The 25,504-nt window shown below is 50.7% G+C and overlaps 2 protein-coding genes and 1 non-coding gene across 10 annotated transcripts in view; 2 read left to right on the top strand and 1 right to left on the bottom strand.

Annotated features, from left to right (window-relative positions):
- The first annotated feature begins 1,714 nt into the window (after positions 1–1,714).
- PRRT4 (proline rich transmembrane protein 4) lies at positions 1,715–13,443 on the top strand. Of its 6 annotated transcripts, none has more exons than XM_028846252.2 (6): positions 2,006–2,160; positions 3,640–4,363; positions 4,450–4,554; positions 4,903–5,022; positions 11,081–11,310; positions 12,345–13,443. In XM_028846252.2, exons 2-6 carry the CDS (start codon positions 3,712–3,714, stop codon positions 12,531–12,533), a joined length of 1,296 nt encoding a protein of 431 aa, XP_028702085.2. In that variant the 5' UTR covers positions 2,006–2,160; positions 3,640–3,711; the 3' UTR covers positions 12,534–13,443. The 6 variants fall into 6 exon arrangements, with proteins under 6 accessions (XP_077853387.1, XP_028702085.2, XP_077853386.1 ...); XM_028846251.2 differs by lacking the exon at positions 2,006–2,160 and adding an exon at positions 2,169–2,308; XM_077997261.1 differs by lacking the exons at positions 2,006–2,160; positions 11,081–11,310 and adding an exon at positions 1,715–1,891.
- Positions 13,444–19,153: 5,710 nt separating this feature from the next.
- LOC114677208 (U7 small nuclear RNA) lies at positions 19,154–19,215 on the bottom strand. Its single transcript, XR_003728504.1, has one exon. It is a non-coding gene; the product is annotated as a U7 small nuclear RNA (small nuclear RNA).
- Positions 19,216–19,400: 185 nt separating this feature from the next.
- The window catches only part of RBM28 (RNA binding motif protein 28), a 36,624-nt gene continuing 30,520 nt past the window's right edge, over positions 19,401–25,504 (top strand). For 2 of the 3 annotated variants that reach the window (XM_077997262.1, XM_015134854.3), the window contains exons 1-6: positions 19,401–19,586; positions 22,083–22,241; positions 22,564–22,658; positions 23,087–23,162; positions 23,543–23,635; positions 24,692–24,763. In XM_077997262.1, the coding sequence (XP_077853388.1) occupies positions 19,469–19,586; positions 22,083–22,241; positions 22,564–22,658; positions 23,087–23,162; positions 23,543–23,635; positions 24,692–24,763 (613 nt within the window). In that variant the 5' untranslated portion in view covers positions 19,401–19,468. The remainder of the gene's footprint in view (positions 19,587–22,082; positions 22,242–22,563; positions 22,659–23,086; positions 23,163–23,542; positions 23,636–24,691; positions 24,764–25,504) is intronic. The other variant, XM_077997263.1, reaches the window with a different exon arrangement.

Genomic DNA, 25,504 nt, shown 5'->3' with positions numbered 1-25,504 from the left:
AATCTCAGACTTTATCATTGATGACCCTGAGAGTAGCTCAGTTGGTGGCCTGATTTGATTTTACATCAATTGGCAGGGCTCTGTTATAAGCAAGATGCCTTTCTGAAATGTAACCCATTGCCCACGTGGACCCCAGAACCATTCATCATTATTTACTTATCAAATAGCCATGGACCGTGTCCACAAAGTGCTAAGCTAGCTCTCAATTACTGAGACAGAATCTGCCCTAGGTAACTCTTTAAGCAACACCAGCGCCCGCTACCACCCGCCGTCCCCCACCCTGCAATTCCCACAACCTTCCAGAGAAGAAGAGAGGGGATATAGATGGAAAGGGAATTCAGGGTCATATACAAGGCTATAACATGGTAACAATAATTTTTCTCTCTCTGTGGCTTGTGATGATGAATAAGTAAGGAGACTCTTATAAAGCACCCACTATCATTCCTGGCACACAGTTGGAGGTTTAGATTTTGAGGGAAAGTTTTAAATGGTGCAGGGAGCCAGTGTTTCATGTTCTGATACTTTTAAATTACTAGCATTGTTAGAAGAAAACACGAAGGGATTTAGAGACTCAAAACCACATAAATGAGTCAGTACTACTTAAATTAGTCACTACTACAGCTTAACGGGGTCCATGAAGTATACATAGTGACTGCTCAGTTTTCTTGGTCATCTTCAACATGTGTCAGCTTTTGCCTGAGCTCTCGTACTTTCTGTGAAGGGGCAAGCTCTTTTTTCTTTGTTTTTCATTTTGAGACAGGGTCTTGCTCTGTTGCCCAGGCTGGAGTGTAGTGGTATGATCACAGCTCACGGCAACCTCCACCTCCAAGGCTCAAGTAATCCTCCAGTCTCAGCCTCCCAAATAGCTGGGACTACAGGTGCCTGCCACCATACCCCATCACGCCCAGCTAATTTTTCTTTCCTTCCTTCCTTCCTTCTTTCCTTCCTTCCTTCCTTCCTCCCTTCCTTCCTTCTTTCCTTCCTTCCTTCCTTTCTCTTTCTTTCTTTCTCTTTCTTTCTTTCTTTCTTTCTTTCTTTCTTTCTTTCTTTCTTTCTTTCTTTCTTTCTTTCTTTCTTTCTTTCTTTCTGCTTGCCTGCTGTTTGTTTTTGTTTTATCTTTTGCTATGTTGCGCAGGCTGTTCTTGAATCCCAGGGCTCAAGCAATCATCCTGCCTCAGTCTCCCAAAGTGTTGGAATTACAGGCGTGAACTACTGAGCCCAGGCTTTGATTGTACTGTTCTCCCCACATCTTTTACTAGAAATCAGTTGTAATCCACTTCTCACAAGCAGCTTAGCTCACCATTCTTTCTGGCAACCATTTCTGAAACAGTATTTTTGAGAGATCCGTTTTAGCGAAAAGACACGTCGCACAGGGAATGGCGTTTGACAGTTCACCTGTGAAGTGTTGGAGGCACTGCTGTGTAGCAGTGCAACTGTTGAAAACCACCTGGTAGTGCAGAGGGCCGGCAGGGAGACGGTTCCAGTTTCTACCAAGCTGTGCAATCTTGGGCAAATGCGGTAATTTTCTGTGTCTTCATTTAACTATCTGCAAAGTGCGGACATACACAGGGTTGCGGTGAGGACTCATGAGATAAAGGAAGTAGAAGTGCCCATTGTACTTCTACTTAGCAAACGGTGGGGCTCTTATTGCCCAGGGTGCCATCCTGGGCAGGCTGCCATGTGTGCGTGTGTGTGCGCTCACCCTCCGGCCTGCGAGTGTGTTTCCTGGCCAAGGCGCGCGTGTGGATGTGTGTGCTGTGCCGCCCTGGGAGTGTGTGATTGCCCTCGCCAGGCTCACAGTGAGGAGCCCGCCGTGGTTGATTGACAGCGCTGGGTGAATGAGCGCGCGTGTAGGCGCCCGACACCGAGGTGGCCGCGGCTCCGCGCTGCTGTGCGCGCCTGCCTGCCCGCCCGGGTGTGGGGGGACGGCGGGCGGAGGGTTGGGTGGGAGGAGGAGGAGGAGGAGGAGGAGGAGGAGGAGGAGGAGGAGGAGGAGGGAGGGCGCGGGAGCAAGGGCGGGCAGGAGGGAGGGCCGTCAGAGCGGGCTGCCGCGGAGCTTCGGCGCTGGCGGCTTCGCCGGGCAGCGAGGCTGGGAGCCAGGAGGCGGCGCCGCGGGGAGGGAGCGCGGAGTGCGGAGCGCGGGGCCGGGCCGCCCGCCTGGTGAGAGCGCTGCGGGCCGCGGGCCGGGCCAGGGGCGGATCAGGGGCAGCGGGGCGGCGAGGCTGCGGTCTCTGGACTAGGCGAGGGGGCGCCGGGAGCTGGGAGTCCGGATCTTCAGTCGGAGCGCTGGGCACAGCAGAGAGAAGCGGTGAGACACCACGGAGCGTTGCCCAGCTGGGCGCCAGGGCCACCATGACCACCCCTTTTCCGGGACTCGGCGAGGAGACCTGCCTGCTGGAGGGACCCCGGGGAGCAGGGCGGCCGGTTCAGGCTGGGGGTGTGTGTGCGTGTGCGCGCGCGTGTGTGCATGTGTGCCTGCGAGGGGTGGTGGGCGTGTACGAGTGTGGGGGTATGGCGGTGTGTGGCATGTGTCTGTGTGTGTGAATGTGTGTAGGGGGTGTGCATCTCTCTGTACAGTACATGCCGTGTGTGTGTGTGTGTGTGTGTGTGTGTGTGTGTGTGTGACAGGGGAGGCCGGGAGGTCACAGAGCTTGGGTCTGAACCCATGCAGAAAGGAGAGGGGCTTGGCAGGACGGAGTGTGTGTGTGTGTGTGTGTATGTGTGTGTGTGCAGGGGCAGGGGTGTGTGAAGGGTGAGTGTGTCACGGGCGCTAGGTGTGGCTATGTGTGTGATGTAAGGGTGCCGGGTGCACGTGTGTCCCTGGCTCACCCTCCCTTCCCCCACCAGATGTGTGCGCATGGAGGAGAGAGTTCTGGGGAGGGGGTAGGAGTCCGCCGCAGCTGCCTGCCATTCACCCAGCTTGCCTGCCTGGCGTTCTCCTCCAGGAAGCCGGAGATCGCCAAGCTGCTCCTACCCCGAATACTTCTAGGGTCCTGGGGAAGGGAACAAGCCTAGACCCAGGAAAGGGGAGGGGCTGGAGGGAAGGTGCTTCTGCCAGATTGGGAACCTTGTTTCTCTGGCCAGAGGCTGGGCGGCCTTCGGACTGGGCCAGATCACTCAGAGCTGGCTTCACCCCTCCCGAGGCCCTGTGCCCCCTGGGGTCTGAGAGTGAGAGTGCCAGCACTTCTGGCTGGGGCGGGAGGTGGGGGTTGGAATAGGCAAGACATCGGAGGGGCTTGCTTGTTCACAGTTATATGCCCAGAAGGGTGTTGGGCACATGGTAAGCCTCCGTAAATACTTGAGGCTCAGCAGACGGAAGGAAGGGAGGAATCCACATCTGGAAGCCCAAGTCCATCCCTTTTACTACTGGTTAAGGATGAGGGTCCCTGGTTGCAGTCAGACCCCAGTTTCTGCATGAGCAGATGGGGAAGGAGGAACCCCCAGGCAGGGATTTGTGCTGGGACCTGAAGGTACAGGAAGGGCCCAGCAAGAAGAGCCAGAGCCATGGGCAGGACACTTTGCATCCTACCCGCACTACCTGCTTCTCTGAGATCAGAAGCCTCTCTCTGGGGAACCCCATCCTGGGAAAGGGAAGAGGGTGGCCACAGCCAGGGCTCACACGGCCTCTCCTCTCTCCAGGACCTTCCTGCTCAAAAGGTGCTGAAGAACTGAGTCCCTGCCCACCAAGGCCACCCAAAGCCAGGTGGGGCCATGGCCAGGCATGGCTGTCTAGGGCTGGGACTGTTCTGCTGCGTCCTGTTTGCTGCTACTGTGGGCCCCCAGCCCGCCTCCTCCGTCCCAGGTGCCCCTGTCACCACTTTGACCCCCCCACCTCAAAGTGAGGCCTCTATGCTGTCTCTCAACCTGGGACTTAACTTCAAATTCCATCTTCGGGGACCTGCTGCTGTCTGGGGGAGCCCTGTCACAGAGACCCAGCCACTCTCTCTTGGGCCAGGCCAGGAGCCAGCGGAAGAGGTGGCCAGTGGGCTGAGGACTGACCCCTTTTGGGAACTGCTGGTGGGCTCCCCGGGGAACTCTCTCACTGAATGGGGCTCCGCTGAAGGCGGCTCAAAGCCCCAGGCCTCCTCCCTGCTCCCGGAGTCCACATCCCGGCGCTCTGGGCCCAGCGACTGGACCACTGCCCCCTATCAGACCAGGAGGAACACTGTGACCTGGGACACTGCTCTGACTGCGACAGCACTTCCATCCAGTGTTCCCAAGCCCCACCAGAATGAGCTGGAGCTGAAGTTTGACATGGCCCTGAGAGCAGGTGCAGCCCCCACACTTGGGCATCGAACGCTGCCCCTGTTGCCCAGCCTGCGGGCCAGCCTGGCAGAGATTGCTGGGCGCCTGGGACCCTTTGGTGAGTAACCACCCCATCCCAAGGAAAGCCCCTGCTGGGCACCCCTGGCAGGTAGGAGGCAGCTTCAGCCTGGGCTTCTTTTGCAGGATTCTTTGGTACTACTCTGTCCCCACTCCGGAACTTCTCTGGCCTGAGCCCCCCAGGTGAAACTACATCCACAAGCTCTGCCTCTGAAGTTTCAGGTTCTCTGGGTGAGTTTATTTCATTGCAGTAAACAATCGTGGGACACCTCTACATGCCAAGCACTGTGCTAGGGGCCTAACAAGTACCTTTCTTTTTTTACTTTCTTGTATTGCTTCTTCCAGGCCCTAGGATATGGGCTACTACTTCCACAGAAGGAGTATTCTCTTTGCCATACTGAATCTGGTTTGCTCTTTGTAGCTTAGCTCATGGTGTACATAAGCTTAGCATGTGGCTAAATTCCTGGGACAGTGACTTCCTTAGGATACACTCTGGGAAAGGAGATAATTTTCTCCAAACTCTCAGAGGCAAGGCTGGTTGGTGGGGTGGCACTCAAGCCCCATGTGCTCCCTTTGCAGGGTTCCTTGGCACCACTCTGTCCCCACCCCCATACTCCCTGGAGAGGAAGCTCTCCAGCCCAAGTCCTCTGGACCCAGCTGCTTCCCTAAGTTTTGCCTCGATTGCAACAACTTCATTAGGTAAGTATCCAATTCATTTGAACTTGACAATTATTTATTGAGCACTTACTACATGCTAGTCACTCATCAGTGTTCTGGAACCCTTTTATTTCATTGCCATCATAATCATAATCATCATTCTTTTCATCATCACCATGGAGATATATATGAATGGTCTGAGAGCAAGTATTGCTGGAGAAAGTCCCACACAGAGTTAAGTAATGGTCCCCTGAGAGTTTTGCAATGAGAGGCACAGCAGGATGTAGACAGATGTATCAGGGACAGACACAGGAACTTCTTCACGATTTCCACAGCCCTGGCACTAACCCCATCCTCCACTCCAATCTGCCTGACCTGACTCCCCACCAACCTTGGGGCTCTTTCCTTTGCTGTCTGATCTGACATGACATGCTGTCAGATATGGGCAGAGCTGGGTCTCTCATTGGGAAGACACTGAGGAGGAGACCTTGAGCAGGCAGATGCCACCTTCGTTCAAGGGAGCCTTTCAGAACATGCACATAGACAAGCTGGTGGTACAGAGGAAAGACCACAGGCTCAGGAATCTTGAGACCTGGCTTTCCAATTTATTTATTTATTTATTTATTTACTTACTTACTTACTTACTTACTTACTTACTTACTTACTTACTAGCTAGTGACTTTGGGCACATTATTTAACCTCTCTGAACCTAAATTTTCTCATAGACCCAGGGTTTAATAATAGTACTTGCTAGTTATTGCAAAGCTCTTAGCATGATGCTGAGAGGCTCATTAAATAGTAGCTATTAACCTTGCTTCTCTCCCCCACTGCATCCCAAATCCACTTCCAGACCCTACCTCTCAGAAATCTCAGCCTTGGCCCCAGGCAGTGGTGGGACAACACAACCCACACAGCAGAGGGCACAGGTGCTGGAGGAGAGGTTCTGGTGGATGAGGCAGGGAGTCATGCAGAGGGACTGAGGGGCTTTCAGGCCCAGCTTTGCTCTGCAAAAGGTTTACTGCGGCTGTGAAACTTCTCAGTCACCCCACACTAGGCTCAGCAGTGGAAACCACTGGTCTCCCCAGCTTCTTCCAGCTCCAGACTTAACCCATGACCTGGTTCTCTGGCTCACTCCAGCCACAGTCACTGCACTCCTTTGGATGGTGGGTGAGGGGCCTGCTATGCCCCTGTTCAGCCCAGCGTGCAGCAGGGGCAGGATGTGATTGGGGGTGGGGGGCAGGTTCTGTGCCTCAGGGGAAGGATGCTGGCTGGCAGTCTGTCGGCCTTGGTGACAGCGCTGGCCAGGCAGGTTTAATGAGTCTGGACAGTATCAGAAGCAGTGCAGCCGGGCAGGCTGGCGGCCCTACCTCATTCTCCCTCCTCCCTGGTAGCTGCAGGAACCCAGCCTCTGATACTGCACCTCTGAGTAAACCCAGGAGAGCTACAGGCCTCCTGGAGAGAATGCCAATGGGCCTTGCTCTGACCAACTGTGTGTGTGTGTGTGTGTGTGTGTGTGTGTGTGTGTAGTTGTATCAAGCAGTTACCATACAAAGGGAGTCTCTCTGTGTTGCCTCTAGAATCTTTCTAACCTAGGTGCAACTAACCTTTGACTCCTAGGCCCTCCTTGCATTAGGTCCCCTTCACCTTGGACAGAGCCTGTATTCAGCCCATACACACCAGAACAGTTATCCAGTTAATCAGTGTGCGACTTTCATACTGGTGTTCAGTGCCCACCTCCCTTAGTCCACAGAGGGTTCCCCTCCACTCCCTGACCACTCTGGCTCGTGTCAGTTCTGATTGGCTGGCACCCGTGCCAACTCAGTTGCTAAATATTTTGAGTGCCACCCCTACAAAGTGTAACCACTCTCCATGATCCTGGAGGTGGGGGTGGGGAGAGGGATGGGGCCAGGCCACTAAATGGGCTGTAGCTTCCAGCATCCAGAGTGGAGACATGATTCCCAGCCCTTTGATCTGGGCAGCTGGTGGATAATCAGGCCTGACTTTTCCATGAATCAAACTGTTCCCTCCCACAATTCCTCCCCAGCCAGCTCCTGCCTCACCAGTTATTCACACTGATATCTCCTCTTCTCCCTCATCACTGAGGTCAAGAGGGCCCACAGGGCCAGAATGGGACCTCCCAGTAGAGGAGGCTTGCTCAGGAGAGGGATCCTGGGAAGGGAAGACCAGAGATGACTATCTTCTGGACTCTTTTGGGGAAAACTGAAGGCTGTTTCTGGAGAAGCCTCCAATGGGGAGATGAGAGATGAGGTCAAGTGGACCCTACAAAGGCAGAAGCCAGGTTTTTTTTTTCCACCCGTCTCCATTCACAGCTGGACCAGTGTGGGGCATGCAGAGCATGCTCTGACCCCTAGGATCATGTTCCTACTTCAGAACTCCTTTTATGACCCTTGAGCCATCCCTGTACTTTGCCTATTATCTCGTTTTTATTCCTTTTCTGGATTTATTTTATTTTATTTTTATTTTTTATTTATTTTTATTTTTTATTTTTTTTGAGATGGAGTCTTGCTCTGTCGCCTAGGCTGGAGTGCAGTGGTGTGATCTCGGCTCACTGCAACCTCCAGGTTCAAACGATTCTCCTGCCTCAGCCTCCTGAGTATCTGGGATTACAGGCGCGCACCACCATGCCCGGCTAATTTTTGTATTTTTAGTAGACACGGGGTTTCACCATGTTGGCCAGGCTGATCTCGAACTCCTGACCTTGCGATCTGCCCGCGTCGACCTCCCAAAGTGCTAGGATTACAGGCCTGAGCCACCATGCCCAGCCTGGATTCTTATGAATGTTGAAATTTGCTGTAGTTGCCATAGAGCTTAGGTATAGAGATGAGAAATAAGGTTTCCTGTGGCCCATGGGTGAGAAGTAAAGATGGAAGAGGGTGAATTGGAGCCAACCTCTGACAGCTGCACTTATCTGTACAGTGAACAAAGAGGGTGTGGTGAGGGGGTGACAGGCTGGAGCAGACTGTGGGCTCCCAGGTCATGTTTTTCTGCCCCTTTGCAGAGGCCACAGAGGCCAAAGAGAGATGGAGCAAACCTAATCACTTTGCAGAGGAAGTGGGTTGGGCAAGAGCATCTGAAGGGACCAAAGAATGAGGGGTGAGGTGGTGTGTGCATTTGATCCTGCCATTGCCAGACCTATGCCACCTGATCAGCAAGCTCTCCATTCCCAGCTAAGTAGTTTCTCATTTAATTGATGACTGGTGTCTTTATTAGTGTTAAGGGGTGAGTAGGCCATCAGAAAGGTATTATTTGGCTGGGCATGGTGGCTCACGCCTGTAATCCCAGCACTTTGGGAGGCCAAGGCAGGTGGATCACAAAGTCAGGAGTTTGAGACCAGCCTGGCCAATATGGTGAAACTCCGTCTCTACTAAAAATACAAAAATTAGCTAGGCACAGTGGCACGCACCTGTGATCCCAGCTACTTGGGAGGCTGAGACAGGAGAATCGCTTGAACCCGGGAGGTGGAGGTTGCAGTCAGCCGAGATCATGCCACTGCACTCCAGCTTGGGTGATGAAGCAAGACCGTTTCTCAAAAACAAACAAACAAACAAACAAAGGTATTATTTAAACAGAGTTCATAAAGTGAGACAATGTGTTGATGTTCACTATTTGACTAATTGTTGTCTTTCTAAGCAAGTTTAGGACTTTGAAAGGCTTTGAAAACAGACTGCAGCCATTAGTTAGTTGAATTAAGAACCTGTTTGAGACCAGAGGTAGTCACAGTGACAACACACAAACAGATGATGGATCAGTGATGAACATTAGCTGATGATCATGATAACGACACAATCTTGATTGAGGGATCATGATGCACCAGGTTCTCTGAGAGTTTTACACACATTGTCTCATTTTTCTCACAATAGTCCTATACAGTAGGTACTCTTACTCATTTCAGATTTGAGGACATGATGGACTGGGAACCAGGGTGCATGCTGCCACTTGCGGTTGGCAGTGAGCTGTGTATATTTAATGTTTTGGCTGCTTCCTTTCTGCCCTCCCCAGTTGTCCAATTGCATCATCCCTTTCCTTCTCTCAGAGCCACCTCTCAGCCCCCTCACTCTTTCCTTTTCCTTGTTCTCAGAACTCTTGTGTTTTTTGTTTATCTTTTATATATTTATTATTTTAAGAACTGGTGTGTGTGTGTGTGTGTGTGTGTGTGTGTGTGTGTGTGTGTGTTTTGTTTTTGGTTTTGGTTTTTTGGGTTTTTTTTTTTTGAGCCAGAGTCTCGCTCTGTCACCTAGGATGGAGTGCAGAGGCACGATCTCCACTCACTGCAACCTCCGCCTCCCCGGTTCAAGCGATTCTCCTGCCTCAGCCTCCAGAGTAGCTGGGATTACAGACGCATGCCACCACGCCTGGCTAATTTTTGTATTTTTAGTAAAGACGGGGTTTTGCCCTGTTGACCAGGCTGGTCTCAAACTCCTGACCTTAGGTGATCTGCCTACCATGACCTCCCAAAATGCTGGGATTACAGGCATGAGCCACCACGCCCGGCCTAGAACTGTTATGTTTTGAGCGTCCCCTGCATGAGTTGGCCCTGCCTGTGGCTAGGGGTGCTCCTGGGGTCTTCCTGTGTTGTCCAGTTGGGGCATGGCCAAGGCAGGGCCAGGCAGTTGGGTGATTGTCAGACACCCTGCCCTCACATTCTACATCTGTCTTTTGTCCCCCTACCCATCCCTGCCAGGCTGTCCACATCCTTCACCACCACCCTTTCTTCTTCCACCCTTGCCTGTGGCTTCGGTCCTGCTGAATCTGTAGGTGAGGGCAGGTAGAGGTTCAGATTCCAGCATCTTCCCTTGCTGCCTGGCCCTGGGGAGAATCCTTGAGTCTAACTCTACCCAACTCCTCTCTTGCTCCAGAAGAGTAGAATTAAGGATCTTACTCCTTACCCTCTCTTAGTTGACTTCCCTTTTTCCAAGGGATATGGGAAGGCATTAGAGCACAGGATGGGGCTAGGGACCCAAGATAGGAAACCCCAGAGCAACTGAGGGGCTCACTTACTCAGATGGCATTTTATCCCACTGTGATGTCCCCAAGAGTTCCTCCCTGGGAGTTCCTAAGGGCACCTTTTGAGACCTGGGGGAGTCCATCTCAATGTCACCTTCTGTACAGTGTGGGGAGAAGCATGGAGGCATCTATATTAAGAAACTTAGACCAGTGGCTCTGTGGATGAGGCAGGATACGGGTCACAGCCATGGATAGGCTAAGGCTTGGGGTGTAGCAGGCAGGAAGGCCAATGAATAAGGAGAAATGATGTTTTCCTTAGAGTGCTGAGACAGCAGTATCTTACCTCTCCCCTGCTGAATGTGTGTGTGTGCGTGCACGTGTGTGTGTGTATGCACATATGTGGGCTTTTCCTTGAGATGGAGACAAGGTGGGGGAGTAGTTGAAAAAGGGCAGGGGAAGCTCCTCCTAGCACTAAGTTGGGGGTTGGGAGTCAGGGGTGCAGAACAAGAGATAAGCACACTAATGTTAGAAAGAGGCTTTGGAATCACAGAAAGGGGCTCAGACTGATGTTCAGACCTGGGTTCTAGGTGCAGCTCTGCCCATTTGTGACCTTAGGTAGATCACTTTGCCTCTCCGAAGAGCTTCAGTATCTTCATCTGGCAAGTACAGGGATTCATTTAGTCAATGAATATCTGCTAAATTCCAACTGTGTGACAGAAACTAATTTAAGTATGGAGATTCAGATGTGAGCAAAGAAACAAAAATCCCTGTTCTCATGAAACTTCCTTGGAGAGGGTGTGTAAGGTTCCTTGTAGTTGTAAAGTTCTGTGACTTCAAAGAAAAACTCTTAGTAGAATCACAAACGAGTCAAGCAGGGAGCTGGGGGGTGGAGGCAGAGGGGGAGAAGCAGGAGGAGGAAGAGGGGAAGGATGACAGCTGAAACTCCAGCGAAGACATTGAATAGGGGAACGGTGGAGGGAAAGGTGAGAGGCCAAGAGGTGGGGTGAGTCTCATATGTAAGACAAGTGTGTCCTGAATATGTTAGGGGACTCTGACTGGCATTCAGGCTACTGCCTGCGGGGTGGGCAGGGGCAGGGCTGCATGATTGCCTCAGTCAAACCTTCTTTGCCCACAGACCCCACAGTCCCCACCTCTGGCCCAGATGACCTCTCTTCTTCTGCCAGCCTCGGGAACCCTTCGGGGCAGCCAGAGTGTGGGCCAGGGCCCTGCAGCGCGGGAGAATTGCCTGAACGCGAGGGGCAGCCTCCCGAGGCCCCGAGGCCCCTCTTTTTCCTGACCCTGGATGCCAATTGGGCAGAGGCCAGGGCTCGCTGGGGGCTGGCCTGGGAGGCCCACGTGTATGGGGTAGGCGCGCTCTTCGGCCTGGTTGCCCTGCTGGCGCTGCTGGCTCTGGCCCTCTTGCCCTGGCGCTGCCCGCCCAGCGCCCCCTGCCTGGCGCTGCTGGACCTGCTGCTGCTGTCAGCCGGGACCACGCGGGCCTTCCCGCTCTTCTACGACGCCTATGGGCACAGGGATCGACTGCCCACGCTCGCCTGGCTGCTGCTGCAGGACCTTCCGCTGCCCTGCCTGGCTGCCGGCCTGGGGCTGGCCTGCCTGCTGCTGTCCCGGCCGCGCCCGCCGCGGTGCCCTGCTGGCCTGGCTGCACTGCTGCTCCTGGGGCTGGGGCTGGCGGCCGCCGCCGCCCTCGGGAGCGCCGCGCATCGCCCGCTGCGGCCCCTGCGGCTCGCCTCGCGCGGGCTGCACGCCTTCCTCGCCGCCTTCCTTTCGGGGCTGCTGCTGGCGCTCTCCTGCTGGGGCGGGCGGCGGCGGCGGGCCGGGGCTCCCCTAGGGGGGTCGGGCTTCAAGGGTGCCACACCCCTGCCGCAGGCGCGCAGCCCCTTCGCCCCGCGGGAGTCCTGGCGGCGCGCGGCGCGCACTGCCCCGGTTGCAGGCACCTTCGGGCTGCTGAGCGGAGCCCTGCAGGGCTATGAGGTGCTGCACGCCCTGGGCTACGGCGGCCAACCAGGCCTGGAAGGGCCCTGGCCCTGGTGGGCCTTCCAGCTAGGCCTGCGCCTGGGCGAGGTGGGCGTCGCGCTCCCGTTGGCGCTGCTGGGCCTCTACCCCGCACTTTGCAGTCCCCGCGTGCCGGCGCGCTGCTGGGCCAAGCTCTTTCGCTTGTCCCCGGGCCACGCGGCCCCGCTGCTGCCGGGAGGCTGGGTCACTGGGCCCCCGGACAAGGAGCCCCTGGGGAGCGCCATCGCGCGCGGCGACGCGGAGCTGCTGCAGCTATGCGCGCTGGCAGAGCCAGGCCCCGACCTCCTACTCCAGGGCGGAGGTTGCCGGGGCTTCGAAGGCGCGGCGGCCAACCCCGCCCCGTCCCCGGCCTCCTCTCCCTGCAGCGATTACACCGTGGACTTCCACCCGCCCTCCCCAATCAACCTGCGGCGCAGCATCGAGGAGGCCCTCTGCAGCGAGGCCCTGCTCGCGCCTGGTCTCTTCCAGGGCCCTGCCTTCGAGGACGCCCTGCCTGGGCTCGGCCTCTACCGCACCGCCTCGCTGGGGACGAAGACCGGGGGCGGGCCCAGTGAGAGATCAGGGGAGACCCCTGGCTCCCCTGCGCCTGCGGAGCTCCCCTCCCCCGGGGCTTGGCCCGCAGGCAGCAGCGCCTCATCTGGCTCGTTGTGCGGACTCTCGCGGGACAGCTCGTCCATGCTGCTGTGTTCCAGCCCCGACCGGCCCCCGCGCTGCCCTCTGGTCTGCGTCCTCAGTCCCCCGCGGCCCTCAGGAAGCAGCCCCAGCCTCCCGGCCTCAGGATCCTACCAGGCCCTGTCCCCACCCTCTCGCGACTCCCCAGAGCCTGCTTCTGAGCTGCAGGCCGAGGAGGCCTTGCTGCAGGAGCAGTTCCTGGACGCCTGCCGACAGATTGACGAGCTGAGCGTGGGCAGCGACACCATAGACCTGTGAAGAGGTGGCCACCTTGCTACCCTGCGACACACCCCTTTCTGGAGCCTGCCCTGCCGGAGACCTGCACACTGTAACCCTTCCCCAGCCCTGCCTGGCTAAGATACCTCTCCAGATTCCTTCCCCATCCAGGGGTCCCTGGGTGGGTGGGTCAGCAGCCAGGCTCTATTGATTGGGAATCAGTGCCACCTTCTCTAGAGCCCTGGGTGCTGATGCCCTCAGCTGCAATTCTAGGCTGGCAGGGGTCCCATTTTCCTTGGCATTCACCAGCAATAAAGCTCCAAGGTGCTCCACTCCTGACCACCACTCCCCACTCCGGTGCTGAGTGAGAGGGGCTGTCCTCAGAGGACCCTGGGACCTGCCTCAGGCCCCCTACCCACCTCTGCCATGCCTAGGAATCCTACCCCTGTGTGAGTGGGACTCCCTGTCCTCCATGTGACACCCACAGGGGCCCATGACCCATCTAGGAGACTTTACAGCAGTTGGGTGGGAGGGGAATGCTCTTAAAGTTAATTTATCAATAAAATATTTTCAGAAGAGCAAGGTCTGACTTTCTTGGGAAAGCTCGATTGAGCAACAGCACCAGTGATTCCATCACAAGTGGAAGAGAAGCAGCTCTTGGGTGGGGTGGGTCCATTCCAGACCCCAGGGACTTTCATATGAGACCAACGAGTCCTGTCCTGTTTCTGGGATGAGTGAGGTTCCTGGGAGCAGCCCCTCGAAGACTCTTCTGAATCGTTGGGAAGTGGCTTTTCACAGAGATGGGACATGGCCCTGGGAGGTGAGGCAGAAACTCTACCGTCATTGGTGGAAATGCCTGCATTCCTAGGAGTCTGGTCCTGGTACACAATTGACTGGGGACTAGTTAGGAGTCAAGTCCTTCATGGAAATATTGAGACACATGTAAAAGGTCCTGGTCACCTTGAGCTGGGATCCCCAGCAACCTTCCTGCCATATTCCCACAGTTTGGGATCCACAAAGAGGAAACTACCTTTCTACCTTTTAACCCACCAACAGGGGCTCTTCAACCCCCTCCCCCTTCTCCTGAAGAGCTCTCATCTCTAATAGGTGCAGATCCTCCCTGTCCAGCCCAGCCAGCTCCTGTAGCAAAATTTACAGTGCAGAGACCCACAAACACGTCTAACCACCAGGCACTCGGTAATCCCTCCCTTGCCTGGAGCATTTGGCTCTGCGCTCTGTGGTTTGTGTTTGTCACTTGGCTAAAATGCAGCGGTTCCAAGTAGCACAAAAACAGGGTTGTGGATTAGGTTTGAAAACAAAAATCTGACAGTGTTTTGGCAGCTGTCCTGCATATCACAGGGAGACCTGCAGGAGCATACACACTAGGCTCAAAGTGGAAACACAGGAACCTCGTGATTTTTCTTCCAACTTTGCCCATCAGCTCCTGGGGACTGGAGAAGGGAGGCTTGGGAGCCAAGAGGGAAGCAGTCAGGGAAGCCAGGAGAGGGTAGAGCCCTCGGCCAGACCGGCTCCAATGCAGGAGTGGAAGAATTCAAGCACTACTCTCCTTGTAGATGAACATCTGTCTTGGCTGAAAGGAGCATCCAGGGCCTGGGACCTCAGATGGAGGAGGGGAATCAGTTGTTTGGAGGAGAGGGAGAATCATAGTGGGGAAGAGAAATGGGAGGGAGGTGGTGCCGGTGCGGTGGAGGGATGGGACTAGAATGGTTTTGATTGCGTCTCCTCCATCACCTGGTTCAGCTTGGCTCAGAAATTCTTGCTGCATCCTCACTCTGGGCTGAGGCCCAGAGAACTGCCAACCTCCTAATTACAGGCATTTCTCACTAGTATCGTAGTGGCTGCAGTGGGCCCAGCTTCCGAGTTGCTTTGTGTCATGTAAGGAGTGTTGCTGCTCTAAGAAACTGGTCCCTTTCTTTCAAACTCACACTTCCATCTGCCGCTCATCTGCCTCTGCTCACACTCCGCTCCTCAATGCCATCTCTTCCTCACACTGGTCCTTGCCAGCTCCTCTCTCTCTTGCTCACTTTCCCCATCAAGGGTCCTTGGGTTCATGCACACACTTCCCAAAAGAGCAGTCCAAGTCCCAAATACCCCAGCCAGTCTCTCTATTGGCCTGTCTATTGGTCTCTCTCTCTCTCTTCACACACACGCGCGCACACACACACACACACACTCGTGCACATATGGTCCTTTTCTATGTGGCAGCTCTAAATGGAGTTGGGGGGAGGTAGGAGGGAGTTTAGGGAATACAGCTCCAACACTTCTTTGATTTTCCTCAGCAAGGATAACCTCAGCCCTTTTACTTCATAAAGAGGCCAAGACTTCGTTTAGAGGACTCTTTCCTTTTGTCTCATGCCTCGTCTCTTACCCAGAGTGGGTTTCCCAGGAGGAATCCAGGTAGAACCTAATGGCTACACCCTTCAGTTCTAAGTCTTGGTATTGTGGAGACTGAAAGGCAAACTCACCTTCATTCATTTATTCATTCATTCGATCTCTTAAAGAACATTTACTGAATGCCTACGATGTACTAGGTTCTGGGAATAGAGAGGTGAACGAGGTAGACACCAGCCATGAATTTATGAAATTGAAAGCCTTTTGGGGGAAGGCAGATGTTAAACAACTAATGACATAAATAATCACAATAGCACAAGTAATTAATTATAGTTGTGACAAGTGCTAAGGCCAAGAACTATTTTGTAAGATAAGAAGGTTTGGCTTGCCAGGCGGAGTGGAGCTAGAGGGATGGGATATGGAAGAGGCTGGCTGAGAACAGCCCAGCCCTCTCTTACTACCTTTCCCAGTTCCTGCACAGTGATGGATGAGGAGGAGGCCAGCAGTTTATTTCCCCTGGAAGCTACATTTCTGGTGTGATGCAGGGTACCACAGCTCCTGCTATTTAATAAAGAATGCTGCGTGTGTCTTGGGTAGATGGATGAGCAAATATTCCTGAGGAAAGAACCATTGCCCGCCCTGATAGAAACGGATTGGAGGGGATGGGGCTGAGAGACAGATCGGGGAACCAGGTCTGAACCATGGGGAGGGTAGAAAGGGTCAGCTGCACTGTTGTCCTCCCAGAAAAGCGCAGAATCCTGCACTGTGGGTGGCTGCTGCCCCCTGATGGGCATAGAGACGCAGTTTGGTTTGTCCTAAATTAAGGAAGAGTTGGATCAGAACTATTTAAAACTTAGCATTTGTGGAGGGTCTCACAAAGGAATATTGCAACAATCTTCTCAGGATTGTTTTCCTTGTGCAGACTGCAGCCAGGACAGGGAAGGCTTCCCCTAGCTGGGGTTCTAAAGCTCACAATTTAATCTTTGGGGGTAGAATTTTAATTCCTAAGGTGATAGGAGTGGGCAGGAGGGAAGGAGAAGGAAGAGGGAGGATGTGGAGTACCCAACCAACTTTGTTAGATGACCCATCCCATTGCCTTTGTCTATTTGTTTCTCTTTATCCTGGATAGGATTAACACAGTAGCCTTAAAAATCTGGTTTGTATTTCAAAGCTTCCTTTCCTGCGTAATTTTTTAAAATTTATTTTTAAACTTTTATTGTTGTTTTGAGATGGGGTCTCACTCTGTCACCCAGGCTGCAGTGCAGTGGTGCAATAGCTCATTGCAACCTCCATCTCCCCAGGGTCAAGCGATCCTCCCACCTCAGCCTCAGAGTAGCTGGGACCACAGGCACATGCCACCACACCCAGCTAATATTTTGTATTTTCGGTAGAGACTGAGTTTCATCATGTTTCCCAGGCTGGTCTCGAACTCCTGACCTCAGGTGATCTGCCTGCCTTGGTCTCCCAAAGTGCTGGGTTACAGGCATGAGCCACCACACTGGGCCTACAAGGCTTTTTTTTTTTTTTTTTTTTCTGACTTTCTGGAGGGCCAAAGAATGATAACATCTGCTTATTGTGAGAGTGTTCTGAGAAAGCCAAACCTTTAGCAGAAAAATGCCTGGGGGAAAGCTTCAACAGACAGGGCCCTTCTCCATCACAGTGCTCTTGCTCACTCCTCTCGTCAAACAAGGGCAATTTTTCAAGAGTGTTAATGGGAAACCACTAGGCATCCACCTTAAGGTCCTATATTGGCTCCTTTTGGCTTGGTTTTGTTTCCTAATCTTAAAAAATCTTTAAAGGGCTCACATTTTTCTTCAATTACTAATATATATATGTATGTGTGTGTATATATATGTATATATGTGTGTGTATATATGTGTGTATATGTGTGTGTGTGTGTGTGTGTATATATATATATATATTTTTTTTTTTTCCCGAGATCGAGTCTTCCTCTGTTACCCAGGCTGGCGTGCAGTGGTGCAATCTCAGCTCACTGCAACCTGTGCCTCCCGAGTTCAAGCAATTCTCCTGCCTCAGCCTCCTGAGTAGCTGGGATTACAGGCATATGCCACCACACTTGGCTAATTTTTGTAGTTTTAGTAGAGACAGGGTTTCACCATGTTGGTCAGACTGGTCTCAAACCCTTGATCTGGTGATCCACCCACCTTGGCCTCCCAAAATGCTGGGATTACAGGCGTGAGCCACCGCCCCTGACCGTGAGTTGTATTTTAAAAAAATAACTGTGAAGTTTTATTTTAAGCATAGGTTACTTACTTTGCACTAGAGCTTCATAAATCTGATGTTTAGTGTCCCCCAATTTCCACTCCCATCACTATCAACCACTCCCATCGCTATCAACCTGTCATCTAGCCATCCAAAATGTACTGAAAATGAATGGGGGTTGAGGAGATCATGAAACTTAATTTTCACTATAGTGCCTTATAAAAGGTACTAAACCTATAAAGTTTTTGAGTTTTCTATCTGCCATGTTACTACCATTTCAAAGTAATGATTTGGCTGGGCTCAGTGGCTCACTCCTATAATCCCAACACTTTGGGATGCCGCGGTGGGAGGATTGGTTGATACCAGGAGTTTAAGAATAGCCTGGGCAACATAGGGAGAACTGTCTGTACAAAAAAATAAATAAATTAGCCAGGCATGGTGGTGCACACTTGTGGTCCTAGCTTCTCAAGAGGCTGAGGTGGCAGTATTGCTTGAGCCCAGGAGATCAAGGCTGCAGTGAGTCGTGATGGCACCACTGCACTCCAAGCTGGGTGACAGAGCAAGAGTCTGTTTAAAAAAAAAAAATTTTTTTTAAATGGCCTTGGGTACTTTTTTTTTGAGCTAGTTGTTCTGCAAGGTGTAGCTCTCTTGCACCTATTCAGGTTCTGAGCCCAGTAGCATGGCAAACGCTCTCTGTATTCCAGAACCAGGAGCACCCAGATCTCCTGGCCAATTAAGATCTCTCAGCCTTGGGTCTGTCTGATGAGCTGTCTTGAGGCAAAGATCTTCTGTTTCTAGGAGGACCTGGGTTCTAGGTCTCTGTGTTTAAATTGGATGTTATGTTTGCTTTGAGTGTGTTCGATGTGGTCTTGCAGTGTGTGTGCTGTGATGTATTTGTAAGAATTTTTGGACTAATAGTCTTCCCAGCCAGGTGTGGTGGTTCATGCCTATAATCCTAGCACTTTAGGAGGCTAAGGGGGGCGGGTTACTTGAGCTCAGGAGTTTGAGACCAGCCTGGGCAACATGGTGAAACCCTGTCTCTACAAAAAATACAAAAATTAACCGAGTGTGGTGGTGCACCTGTAGTTCCAGCTACTCAGGAGGCTGAGGCAGGAGGACTGTTTGAAGCTGGGAGGTCGAGGCTGCAGTAAGCCGAGATCGTGCCAGTGCACTCCAGCCTGGTTGACAAAGTGAGGCCCTGCAAAAAAAAAAAAAAAAAAAAAAAATCTGTTTCCCCCACTAGACTGAAATCTCTATAAGGGCAGGGACCCTGTCTTTTCTTTGCTTACCAATTTTATCCCTAATGCTTGGCTCATGGTTGGAGCTCAGGATATATTTATTGAAAGAATAATTGTGTACGATCTGTGTCTATGTGTATTTTAGTAGCTACAATTTGTTTGTTTGAGGCTGAGGTGACAAACAACTGATGTTCTCCGAAAATGAGAATCGTCCGAATGATGTATACGGTATATCTACGTCTACGTCTTTGTGTTCCGGTTGTGTTTTATGCACGTAATCTGGGAGTTTGTGGAGGCACTTCAGAAAATATTAAACACCCAATATATCAGATCCTGAGTTAGGCCCGGGGCAAAAACGACTTCTCCTGCCTGTCCTGCTAACTTTGGGGAGGATCTGGAGGTGAGATTTTTAAACAGGGTAGAAATTGTTTGTATATTTTTATTTTTTATATTAAGAAAAAAAATTACCTTTTGGAGGCTTTCCGGCAAAAACCAGAAAGCCTGCTAGTCAAATTCTAAAAAAGCTGTAACACTAGGGTAGAAATTATTGATGCCAAGTTTACACAAAAGTAGCGAGGGCGATGCTAGGGCAAGGGGCGGAGCCCCGGCTATTCCGGAACCTTTTATCACCTTCCTGACCATGTTTTCCTCCGATCTCTTTTGAGCAACGAGCACTTCCGGAATCTCTCGGCACGTGAGCTTGGTTGTCCTACCAAAGCCAGCCTCTCGGCTCGCTTGCGCCGGCCTAGTTTGCTCGCGTCCTCACGCGCTTTGGGTTTCCCGGTCTCATGGCCAGCCTGACCTTATTTGTGGGCCGCCTCCCGCCTTCGGCCCGCAGTGAGCAGCTGGAGGAACTGTTCAGTCAGGTGGGGCCGGTGAAGCAGTGCTTCGTGGTGACTGAAAAAGGTAGGGGGCGGGGCGGTCGAGAATAATGCTGGGGTTTCCCGCGAGCGAGGGCACCTTCCCAAACTTCAAGGAGCCGTATCATCCTTTACCCGCCCCGAAGAGAAGGGACTGGGAACTGAGTTTCTTTTCCAAACTGATTCTGCCTTAGATGCGTTCATAGGGGTCGGTTTATGAAGGGCAAATCATTCCCTTACGTTTCTATAGCGCTTTCTGTTGATAATGCGCGCTAAGAATGAAAATAGTTAACTAGAGCATCAGTAAGGCTTATTGAGAGTCACCTGATTGGCAGGTACAGTGATCAGTTTGGTACAGGTTATCTCATTTAATTTTCTCAGCAATCTTACCGGATGTAATCTCATTTTACAGACAGGAATTCGGGATTTAGGGGAATTTAGTAACTTTAAGTTTGTACAGCTATTAAGTAGTGGACCCCCAATTTGATCCTTAGACCTGGACATCTTAGCCAGGATGCTATCGACTCGTTCATTCATTTATTCAGCATATACTTAATACCCACTGTGTGCCAGGAAGTGTTGTAGGTCGTGGGGATGCAGCAGTGCACAACACCAAACCAAAAAAATCTTTGATCTTATGTCTTCAAGGTGGGGAAGACAGCCAATAAACAAATAAGTCAACTGTGTAGTGAAAATGATGTCAAATGCTAAGGAGAAAAGCCAGAGAAAAGGGTTAGAAAGTCTATGTGCATGTATGTAGTGGGGAGAGGGGGTGAAGAGTGGCAGTATAGATAGGGTGGCCAGAGAAGGACGGACTGAGGTGAGAGAGTGAACACATGCCTCTCCGGAGGAAGAGCAATTCAGGAAGAGAAAACAGCAAGCTCAGAGGTACTGAAGCAGAGGTGTGCCTGGTATATTGGAGGAGTGGTTAGGAGGACAGGGTGACTGGAGTGAAGTGAGTGAAGGGAAGAGAATTAGGAGACCAGATCTAGAGTAGCAGATCATGTAAGTTTTTGTTTGTTTGTTTGTTTGTTTTTTTAGACAAACTCTCGCTCTGTTGCCCTTTCCCCCGGCTAGAGTGCAGTGGCACAATAACTGCAAGCTCCGCTTCGCAGGTTCACACCATTCTCCTGTCTCAGCCTCCCTAGTAGCTAGGACTGCAGGCGCCCCGCCACCACACCCGCCTAAGTTTTTGTATTTTTAGTAAAGGTGGGGTTTCACCGTGTTAGCCAGGATGGTCTCCATCTCCTGACCTCGTGATCCGCCCACCTCGGCCTCCCAAAGTGCTGGGATTACAGGCATGAGCCACCGCGCCCGGCCGTTTGAGGTTCTTTTTTTTTTTTTTTTTTTGAGACGGAGTCTCACTCCGTCACCCAGGCTGGAGTGCAGTGGCCGGACGGATCTCAGCTCACTGCAAGCTCCACCTCCCGGGTTTATGTCATTCTCCTGCCTCAGCCTCCCGAGTAGCTGGGACTACTGGGACTACAGGTGCCCGCCACCTCACCCAGCTAGTTTTTTGTATTTTTTAGTAGAGACAGGGTTTCACCGTGTTAGCCAGGATGGTCTCGATCTCCTGACCTCGTGATCCGCCCGTCTCGGCCTCCCCAAGTGCTGGGATTACAGGCGTGAGCCACCGCGCCCGGCCCGTTTGAGGTTCTTTTGTCAGGGCCTCAGGCATTTATTGCTGATCTATTTTGAGGAGTGACTGCATTATTGTGTTCCGATTTTTGAAGCCACCATACTGTCTTAATCCATTTTCTGTTGCTTATAAGAGAATACCTGAAACTGGGTGCTTTGTAAAGAAAAATTTATTTCTTAAGTTCTGGAGGCTGAGAAGTCCAAAGTCTAGTGGCTGTATCTGGTGAGAGCCTTCTTGTTGGTGGGGACTCTGCAAAATCCCCAGACAGTGCAGGGTATCATGCAAGGGGGCTGAGCATGCTAATGCGCTTGCTCAGGTCTCTCTTCCTCTGCTTATAAAGCCCCCAGCTCCACTCTCATGATAGCCCATTAATCCATTAACCCATTAATCCATAAATTGATTAATCCATTCCTGAAGACTGAGCCCTCTGATCAGTCACCTCTTAAAGACTCCACCTTTCAATACTACTACACTGGGGATTCAGTTTCCAACACATGAAATTTGGAGGACACATTCAAGCCATAGCATATACCTTAACTTTCCTGCCTTCTTTGGTGATGTTTTGTTCTTTATGATGTTGAGTTCTTTGAGGGCCTAGTATGTCATGGATTCTCTGTGTTCTTGGGATTATCAAGAGAGAGGGAAGAAGAGGAGCTAACAGCAAAGACACCAAAGTAAAAGAAGAGGAAGGCTAACAGTTTCTAAGCAAAGTGGGGAGCTTATACCCACTGATACCACCCTTGTTTCTCTCCCTCCTGAGACTTTTGGCAAACTGATAGCAAGATGGGTTGGCAGTATATCCTGTAGCTTAGGCTTTGAGGATTTACTCATTTAGTGGTCTTGGCTTGTGATTCTGTCCTTTTCACACTGCCCCTCCTCTCCCTCCCCGCTCCATTATTCCAGGGAGTAAGGCATGTCGAGGCTTTGGCTATGTCACTTTTTCTATGCTGGAAGATGTTCAGAGGGCCCTCAAGGAGATTACCACCTTTGAAGGTTGCAAGATCAACGTGACTGTTGCTAAGAAAAAACTGAGGAACAAGACAAAGGAAAAGGGGAAAAATGGTGAGTTTCTAGTAATCCAAGGAAGTTTTTCTCTCAGGGTGAGGAGGAGCACTATGAAAATGAAAGAGGGAGGCATGGAGGTAGCTTCTAGAACTTAAAGCTTTTTGCATTTCTTTTTGATCTCCAAAATCATCCAGTGTATCGTGATACTCATTTTAGTTCTTTTGTTGCATCTCAATCTGAAAAATCTGGTATTCCTTGGTATTGCCACACTTAACCCTGTGGTAAATGCCATCTGTCACCAGTAGCTTTTTTTCTGTGATATTGTGGTGTAGAAGTGGGTGATTTTCGAGCCCTTATTCCATTACCTCTTATTTTTTAGAAAACTCAGAGTGCCCAAAGAAGGAGCCGAAGGCTAAAAAAGCCAAAGTGGCAGATAAGAAAGCCAGATTAATTATTCGGAACCTGAGCTTTAAGGTAAGTGAGAGAGAAAATGAACATTGCATGTTTTGAAGGCTTTTAGAACCAAGATGTGATCATTAGTAGAACTCCTCACCAAGATAGTATAATTGGGCTTAATTCCTTCTGGGAATGAACCTTACGCCTGTTGAATTCAGAAAGTGGGCCTATGTAATAAGGGCACTAAGTGTGAAGCTGCTTTCCTTTTTGGGGGAACTACTACTGAAAAAGAAAAGGCAGAAAAAGCTCTCAGACATCTGTCTTTTTGCCTCTTAGATACAAAGTTAAATGTCTTCTATTTAGAAACATTTGATGTCCTGGTCTCAAAAGTAAAAAACGAAGTAAACATATTTGTGTTTTTCATAATTAATGAATTTAGTAGTTGATGTTTTATGTTAATTGCTGTGATTGTATTTCTCTTTTTCTTTCTTCACTTTTGGCTTCAGTGTTCAGAAGAAGACTTGAAGACAGTATTTGCTCAATTTGGAGCTATCCTGGAAGTAAATATCCCTAGGAAACCAGGTACTAATGAACCTTCACTTGGTGTGGATTGTATTAGTTAACATATTACCCTTGAACAAATATGTATGATATATATGAAATATCTGGCACAGTGCTTGACAACTAATGAAAACCCAAATAATGCTTTTATTCCCCTGATGATATTTTCCATTGAATCACAATTAGTTTTAGAAGGCGAGTTAGTTCGAGAAGGTGCATTGCTCTCCCCAAGTCCAAGTCAGAGTATACTCAGGAAGAAGATGTAAGCAATTGCTTTGGGGAAGGGGCTGGCCTGCTGGCAAGATTTGGACTGTCTTTTGGGCCTGAATTGCAGTAAATTTCCTTCTTAGTATTCTGGCTACCTCCTGCCGCCTCTCACTTCTTTGTACATTTGCACACAGATGGGAAGATGCGTGGTTTTGCTTTTGTTCAGTTCAAAAACCTCCTAGAAGCAGGTAAAGCTCTCAGAGGCATGAACATGAAAGAGATAAAAGGTAAGCTTTCTATACCCATATCATTGACCCAGATATTTGTGGTGTTTTGGTGAATTAGTATAGTAACCCATTTTCTGCACTTTCAAAAGACGTTTGCGTTATTGAGAGTCTCATTGCTAATATGGTAGCTGTTTAGGTGAAATATTCCTAGAACTTGATCTTAGGGTTAAACTTGAAAGAACCCTTACCAGTGTTCTTTCTTTTATTTGGTGAGAGTGTCCTGGGATTTAAAAATCCCTAGTGAAAAATGTCCCTGAGATAATTGCTGATAGATGCAGGTTGGTATCTAAGTTCCTCCTTGGTTATGATCACTGTTCAGCATCTGTGGGCTATTTATTAAACTGACTGTGACTTATATATTGACTTATAAAGTACTGTGCCTAAAGAAGTTATTGCCGACCAGGCGCGATGGCTCACACCTGTAATCCCAGCACTTTGGGAGGCCATGGCAGGTGGATCACCTGAGGTCAGGAGTTCAAGACCAGCCTGGCCAACATGACGAAACCCTGTCTCTACTGAAAATACAAAAATTAGCCAGGTGTGGTGGTGCACGCTTGTAATCCCAGCTACTCGAGAGGCTGAGGCAGGAGAATCACTGGAACCTGGAGGTGGAGGTTGCAGTGAGCCAAGATGGCACCACTGCATTCCAGCCTGGGCGACAGAGCAAGACTCTGTCTCAAAAAAAAAAAAAAAAAAAAAGTTATTGCCTTAGAGATGTCCTAGCTTCCAAGTAGGGTGCAGATTATTCCAGAATGCCTATTTTGATTCCTGATAGTCTAAGTGGGAACATAGTTCTAATTCTTTATTTTTTAACTCTATCTTATCCCAGGTGTGGTGGCTATGTAGAAAGGCAAAATTTGTGTTCATTGATTGAAAGGTTAAGGGTTAAAAGGAGTAGGCAGCAACTAGGAGCTTTGTTTAAAGACCAGCATTCCCTGCATTGGCAGTTTCTTTGTCGCCACTGGTTCCATTATTGTCTGTGATGACTAGGGGTCATTTACAAAGGTAGGGATGTTAAAAGGACAGCCTTTCTGATGCCACTTTTCTGTTTGACAGGGCGGACGGTGGCTGTGGATTGGGCTGTGGCAAAGGATAAATATAAAGATACACAGTCTGTTTCTGCTCTAGGTAAGATGTGGTAGTGTCGGGTGAGTAGGGGTGTTGTATAACCCGGGCGAGAGTATTGAAACAACTCCTGTGTTCGTGATAAAAGTGTAGGAAAAAGGTCGGGTGCAGTGACTCATGCCTGTAATTCCAGCACTTTGGGTGGATCGCTGGCGGTCAGGAGTTCAAGACCAGCCGGGCCAACATGGCAAAACCCCATCTCTACCAAAAATACAAAATTAGCTGGGCATGCTGGTGGGCACCTGTCATCCCAGCTACTTGGGAGGCTGAGGCAGGAGAATCGCTTGAACCTGGGAGGTGGAAGTTGCAGTGAACTGAGATCACCCTACTGCACTCCAGCCTGGGCGACAAAGTGAGACTCCATCTCAAAAAAAAAAAAAAAAAATGTCGGAATGCTGAGGCAGGAGAATTGCTTGAACCTGGGAGGCAGAGGTTGCAATGAGCTGAGATCACACGATTGCACTCCAACCTGGGCAACAAGAGCAAAACTCCTTTTCAAAAAAAAAAAAAAAAAAAAAAAAACAAATGTAAGAGAACCTGCTTGTCAGAGTAAGACTATTGTGGAAGATTAACCAAAGGAATGAGACTGGGCTTTCAGGGAAAACTCTGAATTCCTGCTGGTTCAGAAGTGAGTCCAGGTCTGTTTGTCAATTCATATTGTACCATTTGGTCCTCTGATCCCAAAACCTAGGCTCTTTTGAGTCTAAGCCCCCTCTTGGGAGTGGCTGTGAGTGAGCCTGAGTT

Source organism: Macaca mulatta, chromosome 3, assembly GCF_049350105.2.
Source record: "Macaca mulatta isolate MMU2019108-1 chromosome 3, T2T-MMU8v2.0, whole genome shotgun sequence".
NCBI classification, from domain to species: domain Eukaryota; kingdom Metazoa; phylum Chordata; class Mammalia; order Primates; family Cercopithecidae; genus Macaca; species Macaca mulatta.
The sequence above is the reverse complement of the archived record's forward strand: the minus strand, read 5'-3'. Positions and strand labels throughout refer to the sequence as shown.

Bases quoted from the DNA above. Each gene is read 5' to 3' on its own strand.
- PRRT4 (XM_077997259.1), top strand. From the start codon at position 3,712: ATGGCCAGGCATGGCTGTCTAGGGCTGGGACTGTTCTGCTGCGTCCTG. The intron at 4,364-4,449 runs GTGAGTAACCAC...CTTCTTTTGCAG, and splicing joins TGGGCGCCTGGGACCCTTTG to GATTCTTTGGTACTACTCTG. The intron at 5,023-11,080 runs GTAAGTATCCAA...CTTTGCCCACAG, and splicing joins GATTGCAACAACTTCATTAG to ACCCCACAGTCCCCACCTCT.